The sequence below is a fragment of the Carcharhinus amblyrhynchos genome, chromosome 24 (genome assembly GCF_965287045.1).
Source record: "Carcharhinus amblyrhynchos chromosome 24, sCarAmb.v2.hapA, whole genome shotgun sequence".
NCBI lineage: Eukaryota > Metazoa > Chordata > Chondrichthyes > Carcharhiniformes > Carcharhinidae > Carcharhinus > Carcharhinus amblyrhynchos.
In genome coordinates this window covers 17,268,752-17,289,688 of record NC_137347.1, presented here as the reverse complement: position 1 = coordinate 17,289,688, position 20,937 = coordinate 17,268,752, and the positions used below count along the sequence as shown (strand labels likewise).

Below are 20,937 nucleotides of genomic sequence, written 5' to 3'. Positions count from 1 at the left end.
ATTCAAAGTCCCAAGATTAAAATTCTGATTGTTCGTCCTGCCAGCGGGAAATAGATTTTTTTGCCTCCCACCAAATCCCCCCGCCTACCACGGTTCATAGAATCATAGAACCCTACAATGCAGAAAGAGGCCCTTCAGCCCATCGAGTCTGCACCGAACACAATCCCACCCAGGCCCTACCCCCATATCCCTACATATTTTACCCACTAATCCCTCTAACCTATGTATCCCAGGGCACTAAAGGGCAATTTCTTAGCAATGCCAATCAATCTAACCCGCACATCTTTGGACTGCGGGAGGAAACTGGAGAACCTGGAGAAAACCCACACAGACACAAGGAGAATGTGCAAACTCCACACAGACAGTGACCTGAGCCGGGAATCGAACCCAGGTCCCTGGAGCTGTGAAGCAGCAGTGCTAACCATTGTGCTACCGCGCCGCCCAGGTTCTCCCTACTGGCAGGGCTGGAAGATTCCTCCCCTTGTCACGATGATTATCATTTCACAAACAGGAGCACTTCTGTCACCATGAGCTTTCTGCAAACCTGGTACAGCTTCCCAGCTTATAATCCCTGTAACAGTGGAGCAGTTTCAGTTGCTACAAAACATGATTGTCTTGGAATAATGGCACACATTGAAGGCCACCTTCTAGTGCAATCCTTTGATACATTCTTCTGCATGGAGAACCAGAGGTCACACAACACAATGCTGCATGTGTCACTCAGTCGAATAGAATGACATACAATAATATCCTGATACCTGAAAATGGGAAAGCAGCATGTATGCTTTCAAGTAGTCATTTCTATTTGTGAATAAGGGGTTTTTAGTGAGCAGCTTTCCCTGAGTTAATATTAAGCATGTCTGACTTGTTTAGCCTGTCAGAATCCATCTAAGTATCTTCTTTTGTACTCCACTTTCAGCGAGCTATGACAACATTTGTGCTCCTAATACTCTTGTGTCAACCCAATTGTGGTGACTAAAAATAACCACCTTGGACAGGGATTTCGACTAATGTTATCTGATTGTAACCCAGACACCATGTAGTCAAGTCACTGACAGTATGGGATTCTCACTGCTCACCTTGGAGCTTTTCTTTTCAAATCAAATATCTTTGCCAAAAGCTTCCAAGCACAGTGGGGCTCTGCCAATCTCCCACTGATCTCCTCCCATGCTCGCTGGAGTTCCTGGCTCGCAGATCACCATTTAATGTATTAATTAAGATGGGTATTAGGCGACTGAGCAACATGACTTTTTCTTTGCAATGATTGCCTACTCGGTTGCATTGAACATGTCTAGATCCCCAGAATTCAGAGTAAATTCAATACATTATTGTAAATACGCTGAAGAAATGGAGCTAATATGAATTCTGATTTAATTCATAAGAGCAAAACATATGTAAATTGTACCCCCAATAATTCCCTGTACTTACCTTCTGTTAAAACTTTTAGCTCCTCATAGAATCCTGCCATTGCAGAAGGAGACCATTCGGCCCATCATGTCTGCACGGACCACAATCCCACCCAGGCCCTATTCCGTAACCTCACATATTTATCCTGCTAACCCCCCTAACACTAGAGTTAATTTATCATGGCCAATCAACCTAACCCGTGCATCTTTGGCTTATGGGAGGAAATCGGAGCACCCAGAGGAAACCCACGCAGACACAGGGAGACTGTGCAAACTCCACACAGACAGTGACCCAAAGCTGGGAATTGAACCCGAGTCCCTGGTGCTGTGAGCCAGCAGTGCTAAGCACTGTGCCGCCATGCCAACCCACGTCCTAACAATCTGCTTCTGAATATCTTTTGCATGTTTATTCTAATAAATACTGAACAAAGAAAAACCAGGGATGTCCTGAAACACCAAGGGCAAGATACACCGGCCTCCCAGCCATGTGTTCCTGCCGGCGGGAAGTGGTGCATTGTTTTTAGGTTAAGTTGATTTATTAGTCATAGATAGGCTTACATCAACACTACAGTGAAGTTACTGTGAAAATCCCCTAGTTGCTACACTCCAGCACCTGTTCAGGTACACGGAGGGAGAATTTAGCACGGCCAATGCACCTAACCAGCACGTCTTTCAGACTGTGGGAGGAAATTGGAGCACCAGGAGGAAACGCACACAGGGAGAACGTGCAGACTCTGCACAGACAGTGACCTATCCGGGAATTGAACCCGAATCCCTGGTGCTGTGAGGCAGCAGTGCTAACCACTGTGCCGCCCAGTGTTTTCGAATGGTGGGATTCTGTGGTCCCATCGCTTTCAATGGGAATTCCCATCAATGTCACCCCCTACTGGTGGGAATCCCACGGTCGGGGGTCTGCTGCCGGTAGAACCGGAAAATCCTGGCCATAATATTGGACACAGCTAGCACTACTTACGTTTAACCATTCTGGTTGTGTTACAATCATGTGAGCCTTGTCAACTAAAACTCATACTTCTACAGCAGCAACTCACCAAGACTCCTTCAAAAGCAACATCCAAACTCTACCACGTAGAAGAACAAGGGCAGCAGATGAGTGGGGATTCTTTCACCTACAATTGTCTTTCAAGACACACACAAACCTGACTTGGAATGATATGGCCTTTCCCTCTGTCACTGGGTCAAAATCCTTTCTGCCAGCACTGTGATTGTAGCTACTCCATTTGGACTGCAGCAATTCAAGGAGGCAGCTCCACACCACCTTCTGAAGGGCAACTAGGGAAAGTCACTAATTTAAAAAATGTGCTGGGGGAGACAGCGAAGCTCACATCCCGTGAAATAATAACAAAAACTTTATCGCACGCTGAATTGTCTCAAAGCAGGTCACACAAGAAATAATTGGAGGGGAGGATAGCAGCCATTTTGCTTCAGGATATCTCACAGGCATCAATCAATAACCACTCAATCTGTCTTTTTTTGGCAGAAGTTGCCAAGTCACCAGCAGAAATCCTACTTCTCTTCATGTATTACCATGGCAACTTTCAGCTGAACAGTTGGATAGGATCTCATTCCATCAAGAGGATGGCACATCAATAAATGCAGCAGAGGCTCAGGGGCCAATCTTACCAAAAAAATTCCAGGCACTGAACGAGCATGAAAATGGGAGAGAATTGCACCCATTTTTTGGGTGAGCACATATCTTATGGCATTTAGGAAAAAAAAAGATCTCAACTGTGGTTCTCATCAGTAAGGGGGGTGTGGATGGAGCCTATACATGCTGAGAAGTCAGCTGCTAATTGCTGGATGCGCTATTACACATGCACACCAATCTCTAAGTGCACTGAGCAATCTCTCACTCCTGTAGTCTCCTGGACATCATCCCTCCAACCCCCTGCCATTTGCCCTTCCTGGGTGCGAGGCTGATTATGCCAGCAAGTCAGGGCTGGTAAGATCGTGAGAGGCAAGAAATCGAGTATGAACCCAATTTTTCGCCTTTCGCCCAAATTTACCAGCTTGCCCCATCAATTGATTGGCATGACGGGCCAGTAAGATCACCCCCTCAGTGTCAGCTTGGCGGGGCACTCAAATATACAAGCTCCTGACCCAGAGACAACAACTGATCTGACAATTGACAGTTTACATATATTACTAAACAGATAAACTACAGCTTCCAGGAGATAAACCACTAACTGATCTAATAAAGTAACACACTTGCCTTTTAGTCACTGGAGACAACATAATATTTTGTATGGGTTAAACTAAATCTTGGTCGTGTACACTGGTTCCCATAAAAAGACCACGAATGAAGCCACTCCAGTCAAGTTTTGTCCCATTTCAAACAATTTAAGTCTGTTAGCCACCTTACTGCACAATTTCATACCTGATCTTACCTGATTGTTGGCACTGAGCATTCGACCGTAGCCCTGACCCCTGGGGAGAAGCTTCGATGGGGTGCGGAGACTAGACCGGTGCAGGTTATCCAGGCTGTAGTTCATTACAGTATGTCCTTGCAAGTAGGAGTGGTTGCAAATGTATGGATCAGAGCAGTGCTTACAGCTGAACCTGTGTGGGTAAACAGAAAGGCATTACTGCAAAAGATATAACACACAGAAAAATATCAGGAGTGACACTGGTCTTGCCAGTGTCAGCAGCAAATCAAGAGGCTGTTAATGGAAAAATAAATTCAGATATGTTGACTCACTCCCACCCAACGTCACGTTACCAGAAAATACCAATTTCACCCATTTTTTTTCCAGTTGAGAAAGGATTCTAACATTTCATAGGAACATAGAAATTAGAAGTAGGAGTGGGCCATTCGAGCCAGCTCTGCCATTCATTATGAACATGGCTACCACTGAGCCTCACATCATATTGGAAAAAATTCTTAGGGACAGGATTTACTCGTATGTAGAAACAAATGGACTTATTAGTGATAGACAGCATGGTTTTGTGAAGGGGAGGTCGTGCCTTGATCGAGTTTTTGAACTTGATCGAGTTTTTCAGGAAGTGATGAAGATGATAGATGAGGGAAAAGCAGTGGATGTTGCATACATGGACTTCAGTAAAGTCTATGGCAAGGTATCTCATGGTAAACTGGTATGAAAGGTGAAGTCCACACGGTAAATGAGGAGAGCTGGCAAGATGGGTACAGAACTGACGTGGCTATAGAAGACAGAGGATAGCAGTAGAGAGTGCTTTTCTGAACTGAAGCTATGCCTAGTGGTGGTTCCACAGGAATCTTTGTTGTTCATCGCATGTATAAATGATTTGGAAGAAAATGTAGCAGGTCTGATTAGTAAGTTCAAAGACAACACAAAAATTAGTGGTTTTGCGGATAGTGAAGAGGATTGTCACAGGATATAGCAAGATATAGACTAGTTGGAGACTTGGGTGGTGAAATGGCAGATGAAGGTTATTCCAAACATGTGTAAGATAATGCATTTTGGAAGGTCCAATGCTTATAGGAATTATACAGTAAATGGTAGAACCCTTAGGAGTATTGACGGTCGGAGAGGTCTGGGTATACATGTCCACCGATTACTGAAAGTGGCAACACGGATAGGTCAGGTCATCAAGAAAGCAAACAGCATGCCCCGGGATGCAAAGGTTAGAGGGATTAGCAGGGTAATATGCAGGGTTACAGGGCTAGGGACTGGGTAGGATTGTTGTCCGTGCAGATCCGATGGGCCGAATGGCTTCCTTCTGCACTGTTGGGATTCTATAAATAGACACGAGGCATACACCCTGCCCTGTCACACCCTTTTCACCACCTCACCTCCCAATGTCCCTTCCTGGTCTTATGTTACTTGCTATCACTATCACTTCCTCCTGCCCTTCAAATCTACCATCACATGAAGAAACTGGTATAAAGAAAGTGGTTAATTTGTAAAAACGAAAACAAACTCCTAATCAGTATCACATCAAAGCCAGCTATTCCTTTAATACTCTTAAAACTGCCAATCAAAATGTCAACTCAACGCCCCTGGTGAGATAAGTGGTTCTTGGAGCTTTTGGGACCAGCTGTAAAAACCACCCTTGGAAAATGTCATAAGAAAGCATATTGAAAGAGCAGAACTAGGTGTTAATTTTTTCCCCTAAAGTCTATCAGTCAATCCACTCCATAATACTTTTGTTTCAAGGACTGGAGATCTAAGCAATTTAAGATCATAAGACTTAAACAGCTCTTATTCATCTTTCAAAAGTGTTTATGCCTCCTCTGTACATATATGACTCTGACATTGAAGGGTAAGACAATTGCGACGGCTAAAATGGTATGAATTTGGACTCAGCACTAAGCTTAAATGAACCCCTGCTAAGTGTAGATTTCCCGCCCGTGTTAATCACGCTGCATATCGTGTCCTCTGGCACTTATTGGATCTGCTGGAAATCAGCTGGCATGTTTGTATCCAAATCCCACCTGACATTTTTAAAGGACTCTAGAGTTGGCTTAACTCTGCAAAAATCCAGCCCTTAGTTGCTTCTTCAATTATTAACTTAATTCAACATTAGATACTTTGGAGGAGAAATTTGTCTACATAGTATGGCTTCTAGCAAAACAGTGCTGGCTATGTTGATTCCACAGGCAGTGCCATTATCCAATATCTTTGTGACTTGGCCTTCTTCAATGATATTAATGTATTCTGCAAGCAAATTCCTCCTTCCCCTTTTGTTTCCTGACAGAATGTTGCAAATGGAGAAATGTTTTGTGGTGCTGTTTTAATCTTTAATCACAACAGTTATGGTAGTAACTGTGACACTCACAAAGAGCAGACACAGACTTTACTTACTGGCAAGATTTAGTGGACCCTGTGACTTTTCTTAACTGAAAATATTATAATTTTAAAACAATTAATTCTTAAAGTAGGGAGAGGTCAGCAGCATATTGCTTTGCTACTCAAATACGCAGCTCAGCCGTCCTCCTATTACACTGCCACTCTCACTCCCACAAAACACAGACACGGACATACACACATGCACATGCATACACACACACATGAACACGTGCATGCATGCACACACACATATACACATGCACACACAAGTGCATGAGTATGTATACACATGCATATACACACACACATGCATGCATGGACACATGTACATATACACATGTACACACACACCCATGAGTGTGTGTACACGTACATGCACACACACATGCATATGCATATACATATACACACACACACACACATTTGTTTTTTTTTCTCAGCTGGACAATGCAAAAGCAAGGATTGAGGAAACAAAGGTAAGAAAGTTAATATAAAACAACCACCTTATAATAATTGGCAGGGAACAATGATGCCAAAATCTAACAACAAGCTTTCTTCTCAAAGACTCTCAGGTGGGAAATAATTTGTAACACAGAAAAATGAATAATCAGTATCAGCAAGATCTTGCGACTGAGACAGAGGGTTGTGGGCTCAAGTCCCATATCAGAGGCTTGCACTCATTATACAGGCTCAGACTTCAGCGTAGTGCCCAGAGGGTGCCACATTGTCAGAGATACCACCTTATAGAAGAGAGACTAAAGCGAGAACCTGTCTGTCGTCTCAGGCAGATGCAGAAGCTGACCGTTTTGAAGAGGCGCAGGGGAACTCTCCCAGTGTTCTGGATAATATTTATCCCACAATGACCACTACTTCAAAAAAAAACAGAGGTCTAGTGCATTGCTCTTTGTGGCATCTTGCTGTGCACAAATTGACTCCTGCATTAAAATAGCATCCAAAATATTTTTGTGAATGCTCTGCGGTCAGGAAAGACAGCATGTGAATGAAAATCCTTTCTGTGCTTTGGCAAAGGGGGAAACCAAAAGCAAACCAGGCCTTCTGAAGCACATTGCGGCATCTTCAGCCTGTGGAGAGTGTGTCAGGTAAAATGTCAGCTGAATGGGTCTATTTCATTCATACAGTGCCTGAAATAAACTTAGCAGATGACAGCTATATTATTACTGTCACCCTTAAGTACACTAACAATACTTAAATGTCTCTTAAAATGACAGGCCTGGGATCTGTCCTAAAACATCAGTGCTCCTTGTATTACTGGAGTCAGTTAGAAAGAAGCTTCCATTTTCATTCCAATTTTGCGCGAATGCACAACTGTAATTAGGAAATGGATTGGACATAAAGATCCTAAATAGTGCTTTAAATAATAATCACTTTGTAACAATTTGACCAACCCTTCTAATATCCCTACACCCCCCTGAAAGATGCAGAGTATTCGCTTTCAACTCTCCCCTCCAGGTGGCAGCACAGAACTACCTAGTCACGGTTTAAAGTATAATCAATTGTACATTTTCAACCAAAAATCCTGCAGTGGGATGGATGTGAATGGTTACCACAAAAACATATGCACAATTCTGACCAGTGGTCAAAAATGAGAGAGGTCATGGGACAAAATCTGAATGCACGCACCCCAGACCTACTTTTTTCCACCTTCTTCCGTCGGGAAAAAGTTACAAAAATCTGAGGTTATGTATCAACCGACTCTAGAACAGCTTCTTCCTTGCTGCCATTAGACTTTTGAATGGACTTTCCATAGGTGAAGCTGATTGTGAGGGAAAAAGACAAAGCGGATAGTCGGAAACTTTTCCCTAGGGTGTAAGAGTCAATTACTAGGTGGCATAGGTTTAAGGTGCGATAGGCGAGGTTTAACAGAGATGTAAGAGGCAAGTTTTTGTTTTACACAGAGGGTGGTGGGTGCCTGGAACTTGCTGTCCAGGGAGGTAGTGGAAGCAAATACTTAGTGACTTTTATGGGGCGTCTAGACAAATCCATGAATAGGATGGGAATAGAGGGATATGGTCTTCGGAAGGTTTTAGTTCAGTTGGGCAGCATGGTCAGTGCAGGCTTGGAGGGCCAAAGTGTTTGTTCCTGTGCTGTAAATTTTCTTCATTCTTTCTCTACACCTTATTTCTGACTGTAACACGACATTCTGCACCCTCCTTCCCTTTTCCGCTATGCACTCTATGTCTTTGTACAGCGCGCAAGAAACAATACTTTTCACCGTAGCCTGATACTTGTGACAATAATAAATCAAAGCAAATCAAATCAAAATGTAAGGGAACTTATTAGTGATGCAGCAATTAAATTTGAGCACACAAAGCAAGCAGGTCTACTCTGGGGGATAGCACTAATGTATTTGGCATCTACTACCTCATCACATCTTGTCCAGGATACAGCACCGTCTCTTGTTCCGGTCCAACAAACACGATTCCAGATATTTCCAATGGGAGATTTTTTTAAAACCAATTTTCCATCAGTGCTTGAATTTGCTGGCTTCACAGCGATTGTAGTTATTAAAGCAGAAAATTACAAGTGGGCAGCAATTGCCTCCTATCCATTCCCCTGACTGAGCTATTGGCCTGGATTTGCAGCAGTGAGTGAACATACAAACTTCTCATTACACTTACACTTGCTGCAGACTCTCCACGCTAGATTTAATCCGGCTGGTGGGGGCTGAAAGCATGGAGTCCCAGCCCACTCATTCATGGGAAGGGTCCTGCACCAGTCTCCTGGTGAAGGTAAAACTTGCCCGGTTTAGGGCGGCAAGGTGGCAAGCGCTGCTGCCTCACAACGCCAAGGACCCGGGTTTGATTTAGGCTTTGGGTCACTGTCTGTGTGGAGTCTGCACGTTCTCCCTGTGTCTGTGTGGGTTTCCTCGCACTGTCTAAAGAAGTACAGGTTAGGTGGATTGGTCATGTTAAAGGTGTGGGTTACAGGGATAGGGTGGAGGGGAGGTGCCTGCGTGGAATGTGCTTTTGGAAAGTCAATGCAGGCTCAAAGGGTTGAATAGCATTCTTTTGGACTGTAAGGATTTATGACATACCATTGAATCCCTGCAGTGCAGAAGAGGCCATTTGGACCATTGAGTCTGCACCACCTCTCTGACAGAATATCATTCCCAGATTTTCTCCCCCATCCTGTGACTTGACACATTTAACATGGCTAATCCATCTAACTGTGGCATATTGGGACACTAAGGGATAATTTAGTCAGAGGATGGAAAGGGCTGGATTCTTGGATGCTGGCAGCCAACTAGATTCTTTAATGAGCCAATTGACCTGAGCCCACCACAATTCAGGGATTAAATGCACAACTTTACAACATCCTGGGTCTTATCCCCGTCACCCCACATATTTACCATGCTAATCCCTCTGAGATTAACAATTTAGCATGGCCTATCTACTTAACCTGCACATCTTTGGACTATGGGAGGAAACTGGAGCAACCAGAGAAAACCCATGCAGACATGGAGAACGTGTAATCCCCGCACAGACAGTTGAACTGGGTCCCCAGCATTGTGAGGCAGCGGTGCTAACCACTGTGCCACCGTGTCGCCCTGGATCAGTGAAGCTCCAACTAAGGTGTAGCTACAACAAATGGACTGCAGCGATTTAACAACATAGCTCACCACTACCTTCTCGAGGGCAATTAGGGATGGGCTACAAATGCTGGCCTTGCCAGCAATTAGCACATCCCAAAAAAGATAAACCTATATATAGCTTTCAGTAAAATATTAAATTAGTCCCTGCACTTCCAAAATTATCAGGGGATTGTCGGCTAAGAAGACATGGTTAATTCTGTTATTTTACACAAATATTAGGCTCAATTTCTAGTGGCTATTGTGCTCTAAGATATCAAGTGCTGAAGATCTTCACCTGTTTTGCATCGGTGGCAGTGTCAAGCACTCTTGGTCAAGTACAGCTGACTAGAAAGTAAAGCTGCCTCTACACTGCCCAGCAATATGCTTAAGCCCAACCTTGGAGCAGCAGCCATTCCTTGAAAAGCACCGGCTTGCTATTGTTGGTTCCCAGAATTATTATCCTTATGGTCTCTCTGAGTGAATCTGTCATCTGTCATGCAGAATTATTGGCAGTTTTTTTTTAACAACAGACATACAGCAATTGGACACTGGACAGATCCTGTCCAAGCTCATTTTGTCAGAGGCTCTTTTCCATCTGCCAGACATGGGATATTTATACCCATTGCACCTGACTGGAACACAAGCCCAGGTTGAAAATGCGATAACATTTTGCTGAGCATTTGTCAGTTTAAAGGTCCATTATGATCAGGAAACTCAATTGGGTGCAACAGAATGGCTGCCTGTAAATTTGAGTTAATCATTAGAAATAAAAATTGCAAGCACATAGCTGTGATTTTTATAACAATGCGATCAATTGTTACTGTGAACATTAAGGCATCTTTACGTGGTTGCCATTATTTTGGATTTCCCATATCAATTCTCTCTCTCTATGTGCAGAAATGTGTCCTTTTCCACAACAGAAGTGGCCCAATGAGGTGCTCCTTTTAGCTGGACTAATTGCTTTGTTGTGCTGGCAAACACTCTCTATAACTAGCCTCTGATAGCATGGCCACTGTGCGGCTATTCATCTATAGAAAATATTACCCCCTTGTCATCCACAAATGCACATTTCCTGTGAGTGCTATTGGATAGCTATCGGGTGTGAAATGCTTGGAAATCATAGTATCCCTACAAGAGCAGAGGAGGCCATTCAGCCCATCAAGCCTGCACCAACAACAATCTCACTCAGACCCTATCCCTGAAATCCCACCTATTTACCCTACTAATCCCCCTGACACTAAAGGATAATTTAGCATGGCCAATCAACCTAACCCGCGCATCTTTGGACTGTGGAAGGCAACCGGAGTACCCCAGAGGAAATCCACGTAGACATGGGGTGAACATATAAACTCGACACAGTTACCCAAGGTTGGAATCGAACCTGGGTCCCTGGTGCTGTGAGGCAGAAGCACTAACCACTGTGTCACTGTGTTACCCTTTCCTCTCCCTATTCCAGGGACAGGCTGAGATCAGTAAGTAAAACCCCTACTCTTGCACATACTGAATCCAGATAGCCCCACCATCCCAGATAAGGACAGTAGCTACATAAATTGAATCTTCCTTACAAATCATGCATCTTTACTGGGGAATTGGACATGCACCTTAATGTGCTGTATATATGAAACACTTATGACGTGTATCAGTTTTTCACGTGATGTGTGTTACAGGTCTCTGGAGTGAACGTTATGCAACCTAATTCACAAAAACACAACAGCACAGCCCAAGCTGACTGGGGTTCAGCAGACTGCGTAACCTTACTTGGAGCGACTCTGCTCACTGCTGCTTCCCGCACCCAACAATTTTGGATAGTTCTCGTGCTGAGAAGCTCCCTTTGGTGACATCTTTGGACTTGCATCTGAGTCTCCACTTTCGTCATCTCCCATTGCTTTGATGTAGCTGCCACTGCGCATTCTCCGACAAGGAATTTCACCGTCCTTGTTCACTCCTGGATATCCACCTCCCCATTCATCCTGGGGCACCTACATAACAAAGTAAAATGGAACAGTTAGAGGAGTTAAATCTCATGCAGTATTCAACATTGCTGACTGAAATAATACATATTTATAGAGTATTATGGGCATTTTGTCTTGGCTAATAATATTTCATTTTTGCCAGAAATCATGTTGGATGCTTGCATGTGATCTCAGTGGCTTGCTATCATTTGGTTGTTTGTTTTTTTTTGAAAAGGCACGAAGGCAGAATGTCTCCTTTGGTTTTGGAACAAGTACACAGATATAATCTGCACATCTTTAGACTGTGGGAGGAAACTGGAGCACCCGGAGGAAACCCAAGCAGACGCAGGGAAAATGTGCTCACTCCGCATAGAGAGGCATCCAAGGCCAGAATTGAACCTGGATCACTCACACTGTGAGGCAGCAATGCTAATCACTGTACTGCGTCTAAAAATAAAGAAATAGGAGGGAGACGGGATAGACCTTTTGGGAATGCCAGAGGTAATGTTGTGGGAGCTGAAAGAGACGCTTTTGAAGGAATCCTCTCGTAATGACTGGGTAGAACAGAAGCGGGTGTGTGCAGACCCACCAAGCTGGACAATCACCCAAACGCATCTTTATTTTTGTTTGTTTTGAGAAAAGAAGCTGGATTTTTTTTCCCCCTGCCCCCCCCACCACCCATCAAGCAGTGCAACTCTCCAATCCTTGGTACTGGTCAACTTGTCTGATATAATTCGCTGCTCTTGGTTTTGGCAACACCTACTTTGCTGAAGTAAATCCAGACGCCACGCACTGTGTTTCTGTACAATTCCCTGCGGCTTGGCCTTATGTTTTCTCACAATCTCTGTCATTCACCATCTGTCTAAGTGGCTTCACAGCAGAGTTCCAGCTGCTAGCATTTATTGACCAGGCAGGTGACCTGAAATCACTGCTCCTCAGTGACACATCACAAGGAACGCCGTCGGACAGAAATATCCAAAGTTGCTCAATATTTGAGGGCCAACTTTTCAATTTATAGGTTAAATGTATATATACATCCTGAAAAATATAGAAAGCAAAGAGCTAACAGAGAATTGCATGAACAGCTTCACAGTCTGTCGGCTGATCTTTCCTGAGAACGTGGGTAGCCATTAGGCTTTCAAAGTCAACACGTGTGTTTTCAGAAATTGACCTAATATATAAGACAGCAGCGAAGAAAATACGTCAAAAGTCAGAAGTGCATAGCTTGGATATGAAAATTCACAATCTTAAACTTGTGAATTTCAAGTACAGGCTTTCTCCAACTAAGTTATAAAGCTAGAAATTGCAGCATGTGGCATTAGCCAAATCTACCTTTAACGTAGTCAAGTGCCATTCCCGTTTCCTATATTAGTCATGATGTGGCGATGCCGGCGTTGGACTGGGGTGGGCACAGTAAGAAGTCTCACAACGCCAGGTTAAAGTCCAACAGGTTTAATTTGGGATCACGAGCTTTTGGAGCGCTGCTCCTTCATCAGCTGAGTGATTCCTGTTGGACTTTAACCCAGTGTTGTGAGACTTCCTATATTAATGAATTAAAAAGATGAGTTAAGGCCTACAGTAAAACAGCAGACAGCAGATCATTGTGAAAATGGGGTATATGCTCAGATGCTGCATTCACTGGTGGTCATTTTTGTGCTGCAGTGAGGAAAACCAGAAATACGTCAAAGAAGGACGTGAGCTTACAACCTTGTCCTGCCCAACTTTCAGCGAGGTGAGGTGAAAAGCTAAGATGGGAGGCGAAAAATCAGAAAGACATTTTTCTTTGCCTCCCCTGATTGTACTGGCCCTGTTTTGTCGGCGAAATAGGTTTACATGTCATTAACAAGCCCTAGATGCTGTCATCCGGGCTCACTTAACTTACCACCTCGCAGGTTGAGATTCTCCTCGGTGAGTATGGTCTCCATTGTTGGGCGGTGGGGGCAGGGCTGGGGCACTGCCTGCGCAATGGCGCCCCTAGAGCTCGGCAGCCAGCTTCCCTGACAGGCTCAGGCTCCACTCTCATCCCCGGCAAGAATCACATCCTGGCATTTTGTTTTGCACCAAGTGCCTGAAGGTTTTCAAACACACTCAAAAACCGAATCTGAAACTTTCCCGTTTTCACACTCGTTCGGCACTTAGAATCTTTTTCGTAAGTTCGTACCCTTTCACTATTGCGCATCATTTCTACCCATGCCCTGAATTTGCTTGGCTTAGTAGGAACATTTCTGCCTCTGAATCAGAAGTTTATAGATTCAAGTCTCAGTCCAGGATTGAAGCATATCATTTGCATGCGTAAGCACTGCTCTGCCAGAGAAACCAAGAACCTGTCTCCCTGTCTGACTGGCGTGTTAAAGCCTTTTTGATAATCTTCAGAAGATGAGCAGTTCATCTGGCCATTCATTCCTCAATCGGTGCCCCTAAAATAAAAGATTAACCGGTCATTCATCTCAATTTGTTTGAGGCTCCTTGTGGTCTCCAAATTGGCTGCCACAATTGACCATATAAGATATGTGGTTAGGTGGATTGGCCATGCTAAATTGCCTCTTAGTTTCCCGGTATGCAGAGGTTAGAAGGATTAGCAGGGTAAATATGTGGAGTTATAGGGATAGGGCCTGGGTGGGATTGTTGTCATTGCAGACTCGATGGGCTGAACGGCCTCTTCAGCACTGCAGGGTTTCTATGATTCCTATGATCAGAAGTAAACCATTGGTTAGCAAGTGTCTTGGAAGGTTCTGAGGCCACAAAAGGTACTTTTTTATATACGCAAGTTCTCTCCTTAAGTCTTGAAGGTGACTTGGTGCCAGGCACGTTTTAACCCGGCTCAGGTTTTGTAATATCTCGGAAAGAGTGGCGATACCAAGTGGAGGCACTGAGGAACTGTTTATTAACAGGAGGAACTATATACAGAGAGTGAGAAAGATGCCAGTGTTTACTTCAACCTCAGTCTCCAGACTGTTTGGGAGGGCCCAGACTCAGGATTGGCGTGCTTCAGCCTGATTGGCCAAATGGGTCACATGGCCCTCTGAAACCTCACCCCCTAAAAGTTGCTTGCAACTACAGGTTCATACCACTTGGCTCATCCTTCCAGTGCCATCTCTTTGGATGAATGATCTGATTCGTCCTGAAACTCCGGCTATTTCCTCAAATCCGTGTTAACTTTACACTTCAAATAATACCCAATTTACTTATTCTTAAGAAAGTAATTTAGTAAAACAGGTAACGAAACACACCAGGGCATTGCTATAACATGGTCCTTGGGGCCATGTCTCATTACATGAAGCCACAGTGTGGCATCAAGGAGCCCCAGCAAAACAGGAGTCAATGGGTATCAGTGGGATAACTCTCTGCTGGGTGGAGTCATACCTGGCACAAAGGAGGATCGTTTTGGTGGTTGGAGGTCAATTATCGAAGTTCCAGGGCATTGCTGCAAGAGTTCTTCAGGGTAGTGTTCTAGGCCCAACCATCTTCAGCTACTTCATCAATGACCTTGCTTCCGTCATAGGTCAGAGTGGGGATGTTCCCTGATGACCGTATAATGTTCAGTATCATTCACAACTCCTCAGATACTGAAGCATTCCATGCCAAAATGCAGCAAGACCTAAATAATCCAGGTTTCAACAGACAACTGGCAAGTAACATTTGCACCATACAAGTGCCAGGCAATGACCACCTCCAACAAGAGAGAATCTAACGACTGTCCCTTTACATTCAATAACATTACTACCACTGAATCCCACACTATCAACATTCTGGGGATTAGCATTGACCAGAAACTGTATTGCACTAGTCATACAAATACTGTGGCTATAAGACCAGGTCACAGGGTCAGAATCCTGTAGTGAGTACTTACCTCGCGATTCCCCAAAGCCTGTCCATCATCTAAAAGCACAAGTCAAGAGTGTGATGGAATCTCCTCCCCTGAGTGCAGCTCTAACAACACTCAAGAAATTCAACACCATCCAGGGGCAAAGCAGCCCACTTGATTGGCACCCTATACACAAAAATTCACTCCCTCCAACACTGATGCACAGTGGCAGCCATGCGTACCATCCATAATATACACTGCAGGAACTCACCAAGACTCTCCAATAGCATCTTCCAAACTCACATTGGTACCATCTAAAAGGACAGGGGCAGCAGATACCTGGGATCACCACCACCTGAAAGCTCCCCTCCAAATCACTCACCATCCTGACTTGGAAATATATTGCCGTTCCTTCACAGTCACTAGGTCAAAATCCTGGAATTCCCTCCCCTAACAGCACTGTGGGTGTACTTACATTTCAGGGGCTGCAGCGGGTCAAGAATGCTGCTTATCATCACCTTCACAAGGGCAACTAAGGACAGGCAATAAATATTGGCCTAGCCAGCAATGCCCACATCTCGAAAATGAATTTTTAAAACTGTCCTTTCAAAAATGCCAGGAAGTAGCCAGTATTCTGTAGCTCAACTTCCACTTTAAATGTTAGTATGTTTGCTTGTGCAAATTATCTAATTATAAATAACTTCTTGGCAATGTAGATACACAACTACTGCATATTCCCTTTAGCTCTTTCTTCAAAAGGAATTCTAATGATGTTTGCCTTTGTTAAATCCATGGTGGCTGTGATTTATTATCTTCTAAACTTTTAAATACTGACTGATTTGATCTTGAGGTTTGAATTTTAAACTAACTTGTCTGCAGCTACTTTGCTTATCCTTCTGTCAATTATTGAACGCTGTGAAGCTGGCGACCATCCAGTCAGTCAGTACCGTTCACACATCTAAGAAAATGGAAGAATTAAGTTCAGAGCTGTTGAATTCTTTCAACAGTCTGAAATATGTGTCACCAGGCCTTAGTGGTTTAGACACTGAGTTCTGTTCATCCTTTTCAGAGCCGAGTCCTTCTCTACATTTGTCCCAAAACAGATATTCCATCCCCACTCCTATTCTCTGTTAGCACATGAATATTCTTCGTTTCATCATGTTTTGTATTAAAGAAGAACTGGGAGCAGGAGTAGGCTATCTGGCCCCTTGAGCCTGCTCCGCCATTCAATAAGATAATGGCTGGTCTTTTTGTGGACTCAGCTCCATTTACCCACCCGTTCATCATAACCCTTAATCCCTTTACTGTTCAGAAATGTATCTACCCTTGCCTTAAAAACATTCAAAGAGGTAGCCTTAACTGCTTCTCTGGGCACTGAACTAAAATTTCCACAGGTGTGATTTTATGACCTCACTCGTTCCGAAATGCTAAAATCCCACCCAAGGTCAACAGACCTTTCCGTGGTGCGCCCCTCCCCTACTCCAATTCCCATGGTGGACGGAAATTCCTGCCCAAAGAAATTTCCAACAGAAATTTCCGTGGTCAGACTCTTGCCCACTCTGATTCCTGTGGCAAACAGGGCAATAAAATTCCAACCGAGTCTCTGTTAGGCCTTTACTTTTGCAAAGAGATTATACGCCAGAACTCTACCATCTCGCAAACGATGAGACACGATTGTAACAATTTGTGGAAATGTACCTTGGGCCCCAAATTGAATGAGGGGTATCCAACTTTATAATCTATATTATTCATACCTGACCATCTGGAGTGTGCTGGACATTTGTATCGTCCAGCAGAATATTGGTCTGAAATTCTATTGTGTGATAACAGTATATCTCCTGGGCAGAATTTGATACGCTTCCCAAGCTGGGTTTGGAGGCAGGGAGGATGTTTAATTGGGCAAGAGGGTTCTGAGTGGGGAACCAAACATCTTCAGGAAGACCCCCGTTTCCTCAAATACTCAGATAAACACAGCCCATTGTGTTCCAATCTCTACTGATGTAATGACCTCAATGAGACCCATGAGGTTGGCCTCTTGGAGTATGAGCTCCCTGATTGAGGTAATGCTTGCCTGTCCAATCAGGGAGACTCACTTTTGCATATAATGAGGAGTGTACTGAAACTCCAGATTCTGACTTTGTACCTGAAGCACTCTTAGGAGTGGAGATTAGCTTCTAAATAAACGGAATCTGGTGAAGGGATACTGGCCTCGGTGGAGTTATTTTAGCTACTTTATTTGTGGCATTGGCTCAAATACCATACATTAATTCACACTTCTGCTAAAATAGAAAGAAGAATGCATTTGTTTTTTCACACTTATGTTTTAATATCAGAGGGTCTTTATACTTCAAAGATGACTTGATAAGTAAGCTAAATCTGGCTTTCTCTCCTCGAGGTTCCTGAATTGCCACTGATATCACCCACAACAATTAATTCATTATTGTGGCCCTGAATTACATCTTCCTCTTTACTGTGTCAGGAAAATGCCTGGTTTCAGTTCAGTTATGGGTTCAAATGTAGTGTTCTTAACAAGTCTCTGTGAACCATAATGTTGCTGAGATTTTTTTTTGCATTGCCCAATGTTCTTGTGGCAGGACTGAGTGGAGGCTGCTCCAGTGCAAACACGAAGGAGGCTTGCCTGGCATTCCATCTCATTCTTTTTGGCATCTGGCCATGGGTCACAAAAAAAGGCAGGATTGGTATTGCACCAAGACGCCTGTTGACACGGAGACCTGTAAAAGTCTCGAGTGTCACCTAAAGGTGGGTCTCTTAAACATCTTGAAAATATTCTCTCCCAAAATAACCTTGAAGATGCACATTCTTCTGATGTTGGCAGCATAGGTCTGCAGTTTCTGTTTCCATTATGCATTGCATAGTCCCATCATAAGCATGTGTCAGAGAGTGGACCTGTGCCAGGAGTGCACTTGGGACATGGAAATGGCACAGGGCAGGAAGCTCGGAGCATGTCCTTGGTTACTCTGCTGTGGTGGAAGGGTGGAGAGTGATTGTAATTAGATACAAGGTCATTGGGGGGCCTGAAAGTAAATCTTCTCAAACTTAAAAACGATATATTCCCATCCCGAACAAGACCTTCATTTCGGCTTTTAATTGGCTGCTGCTTTCAAGCTATCCACCAACCTATAATAAAGTCCTTTGTTCTAACTTTTAACTTCAATTGCCCATTAACCCCTGGCATTAACCCATTCATGTTTATGCAAGACCTGTGCAAGACCATGGTTTAAGTTATGGAGTATTTCTTGGCATTTTAACAGTGTCATTCAGGCGTGCCTCACAATTTACATTTTGTCAATGGAAAAATATTCATTTTCATGGCACCCTCCTTACACATAAGAAATTCTCCTTACGCATAAGAATTTTAAGAGGCCTTGCTGATGTTCTCTGAACCTTCTCCAATAAATCAGTAGATTTGAAGGTGAGGCCATCATGTTTTAAATATTGCCTTACGGAGTTAGAGTAATCGGTATTGAATTACAATAAACACACTCAGGATATAGCCCAGTACTTGATCAGTTGATAACAGGTCTCCTATTGACTGGGTACATTTATTGTTTCGTCAATAATATTGTCAGGTTCCTTCTCCTTTCTCAACTTTATCAATGGACTTGTCTTCTAAAATGCATCACTTTAATTTCCCCAGTCTAAATTCTATCTGCAATTCCCTGGATAATGCAATTAAGTTGTCTCTTTCGCACAATGGATTTTGCCTACGTCTATTACGTGACCAGGTGACTGGAATCAATCATCAAATTTTGCAATCTCACAAGTGTTTCTCTGCCTGAGTGCAATTTTGAATAATGTAAACAGGAGCGATCCCAGGCCAGATTCTAGTAGAATTTTCCCTGCATTTTTTTGTTATTTATTCACGGCAAGTAAGGATCCCTGGCTTGGCCAGCATTTATTGCCCATCCCTGAGAGCATTTTAAGAGTCAACCACATTGCTGAGACTCTGGAGTCACATGTTAGGCCAGACCGAGTAAGAACGGCAGATTTTCTTCCCGAAAGTGAGTGAACCAGCTTTTTTCTACAACAATCAACAATTTCATTATTAGATTCTTAATTTCAACTTTTTTTTAACTGAATTCAAATTGCTTAACAGGGGTTTTGAATTTAAGAGCCGTGGCGTTATGCTGCAACTATACAGGACCTTGGTGAGATCACATTTGGAATATTGCGTTCAGTTCTGGAGGATGTGGAAGCATTGGAGAGAGTGCAGAGGAGATTTACCAGGATGCTGCCTGGTTTGGAGGGTAGATCTTGGGAGGAAAGGTTGAGGGAGCTGGGGCTTTTCTCTTTGGAGAGGAGGAGGATGAGAGGCGACTTAATAGAGGTTTATAAGGTGATGAAGGCGATAGATAGAGTGGACGTGCAGAGATTATTTCCTTGGATGGATGTAGCTGTTACTCGGGGGCATAACTATAAGGTTCATGGTGGGAGATATAGGAGGGATGTCCGAGGTAGATTCTTCACTCAGAGAGTGGTTGGGGTGTGGAATGCGCTGCCTGCTGTGATAGTGGAGTCACACACTTTAGGAACTTTCAAGCGATTATTGGATAGGCACATGGAGCACACCAGAATTACAGAGAATGGGATAGCTTGATCTTGGGTTTGGACATAGCTCGGCACAATTATGTTCTATGTAAATTTTACCATTTGTCAGGGATTCAAACCCTGGTCTCTAGAGAATTTCTGGATTACTAGTTGGGTGACAATACCACTCTGCCAATGCCTTCTCAGTAAGAAATGAACAAAGTGAGAAATGATGCTTTTCCTGCCAGCCGCAAAGTTGGCCTTTTGTGTCATATTATCCGTTTCCTGCCACTCCTGCCTCATTAATAATGTGTGCATGGGAAACATGTCAGATCGCTGGCGGGCAGTCTCAGCTGTGCCCGCCGCATTATGAACTCAGCACGTCCTTGCTCCAGGCTGTATATTAAAAACATGCTGAGAACTGTCTGCTCAATGTAAACACACCAGGAGCGCTCGAGGCAGGAAAACGGCAGCCCCCAGAGTTAGTAATGCCTCACTGCAGCATCTTTTGGTGGATGTTAGGGCCCACTATGATGTTCTCTATCCTCTGCCCTGGCCGCAGGAGATCCACCACCGTCACCAATCCATCCTGGGATGTGATGGTAGCAACGGCCCATGGTTCCACTCAACCCAGAAACATACCACGCATTCTCATCATCCACCACGGCTTGCATTTCCCCCCATCGCACCCCCCACCAACATCCCCCCATCGCACCCCCCCCGACACCCCCACCTCCCCCCCCCCCGCCCCCGACACCGCCGCCCCCCCCCCCCCCCCACCCCCCCTCCCCCGCCTCCACATTCTTTCCAATTGTTTGCATACAGAAGAAGCTGGGTCACCACAGGA

The 20,937-nt window shown here is 44.0% G+C and overlaps 1 protein-coding gene across 1 annotated transcript in view; it reads right to left on the bottom strand.

Annotated features, from left to right (window-relative positions):
- Positions 1 to 20,937, bottom strand: part of LOC145358028 (disks large-associated protein 2-like) — a 105,358-nt gene that overhangs the window by 54,523 nt on the left and 29,898 nt on the right. The window contains exons 2-3 of the mRNA XM_080211733.1: positions 11,544 to 11,764; positions 3,812 to 3,983 (exon numbers count right to left, since the gene is read on the bottom strand). Of these exons, the coding sequence (XP_080067859.1) occupies positions 3,812 to 3,983; positions 11,544 to 11,764 (393 nt within the window). The remainder of the gene's footprint in view (positions 1 to 3,811; positions 3,984 to 11,543; positions 11,765 to 20,937) is intronic.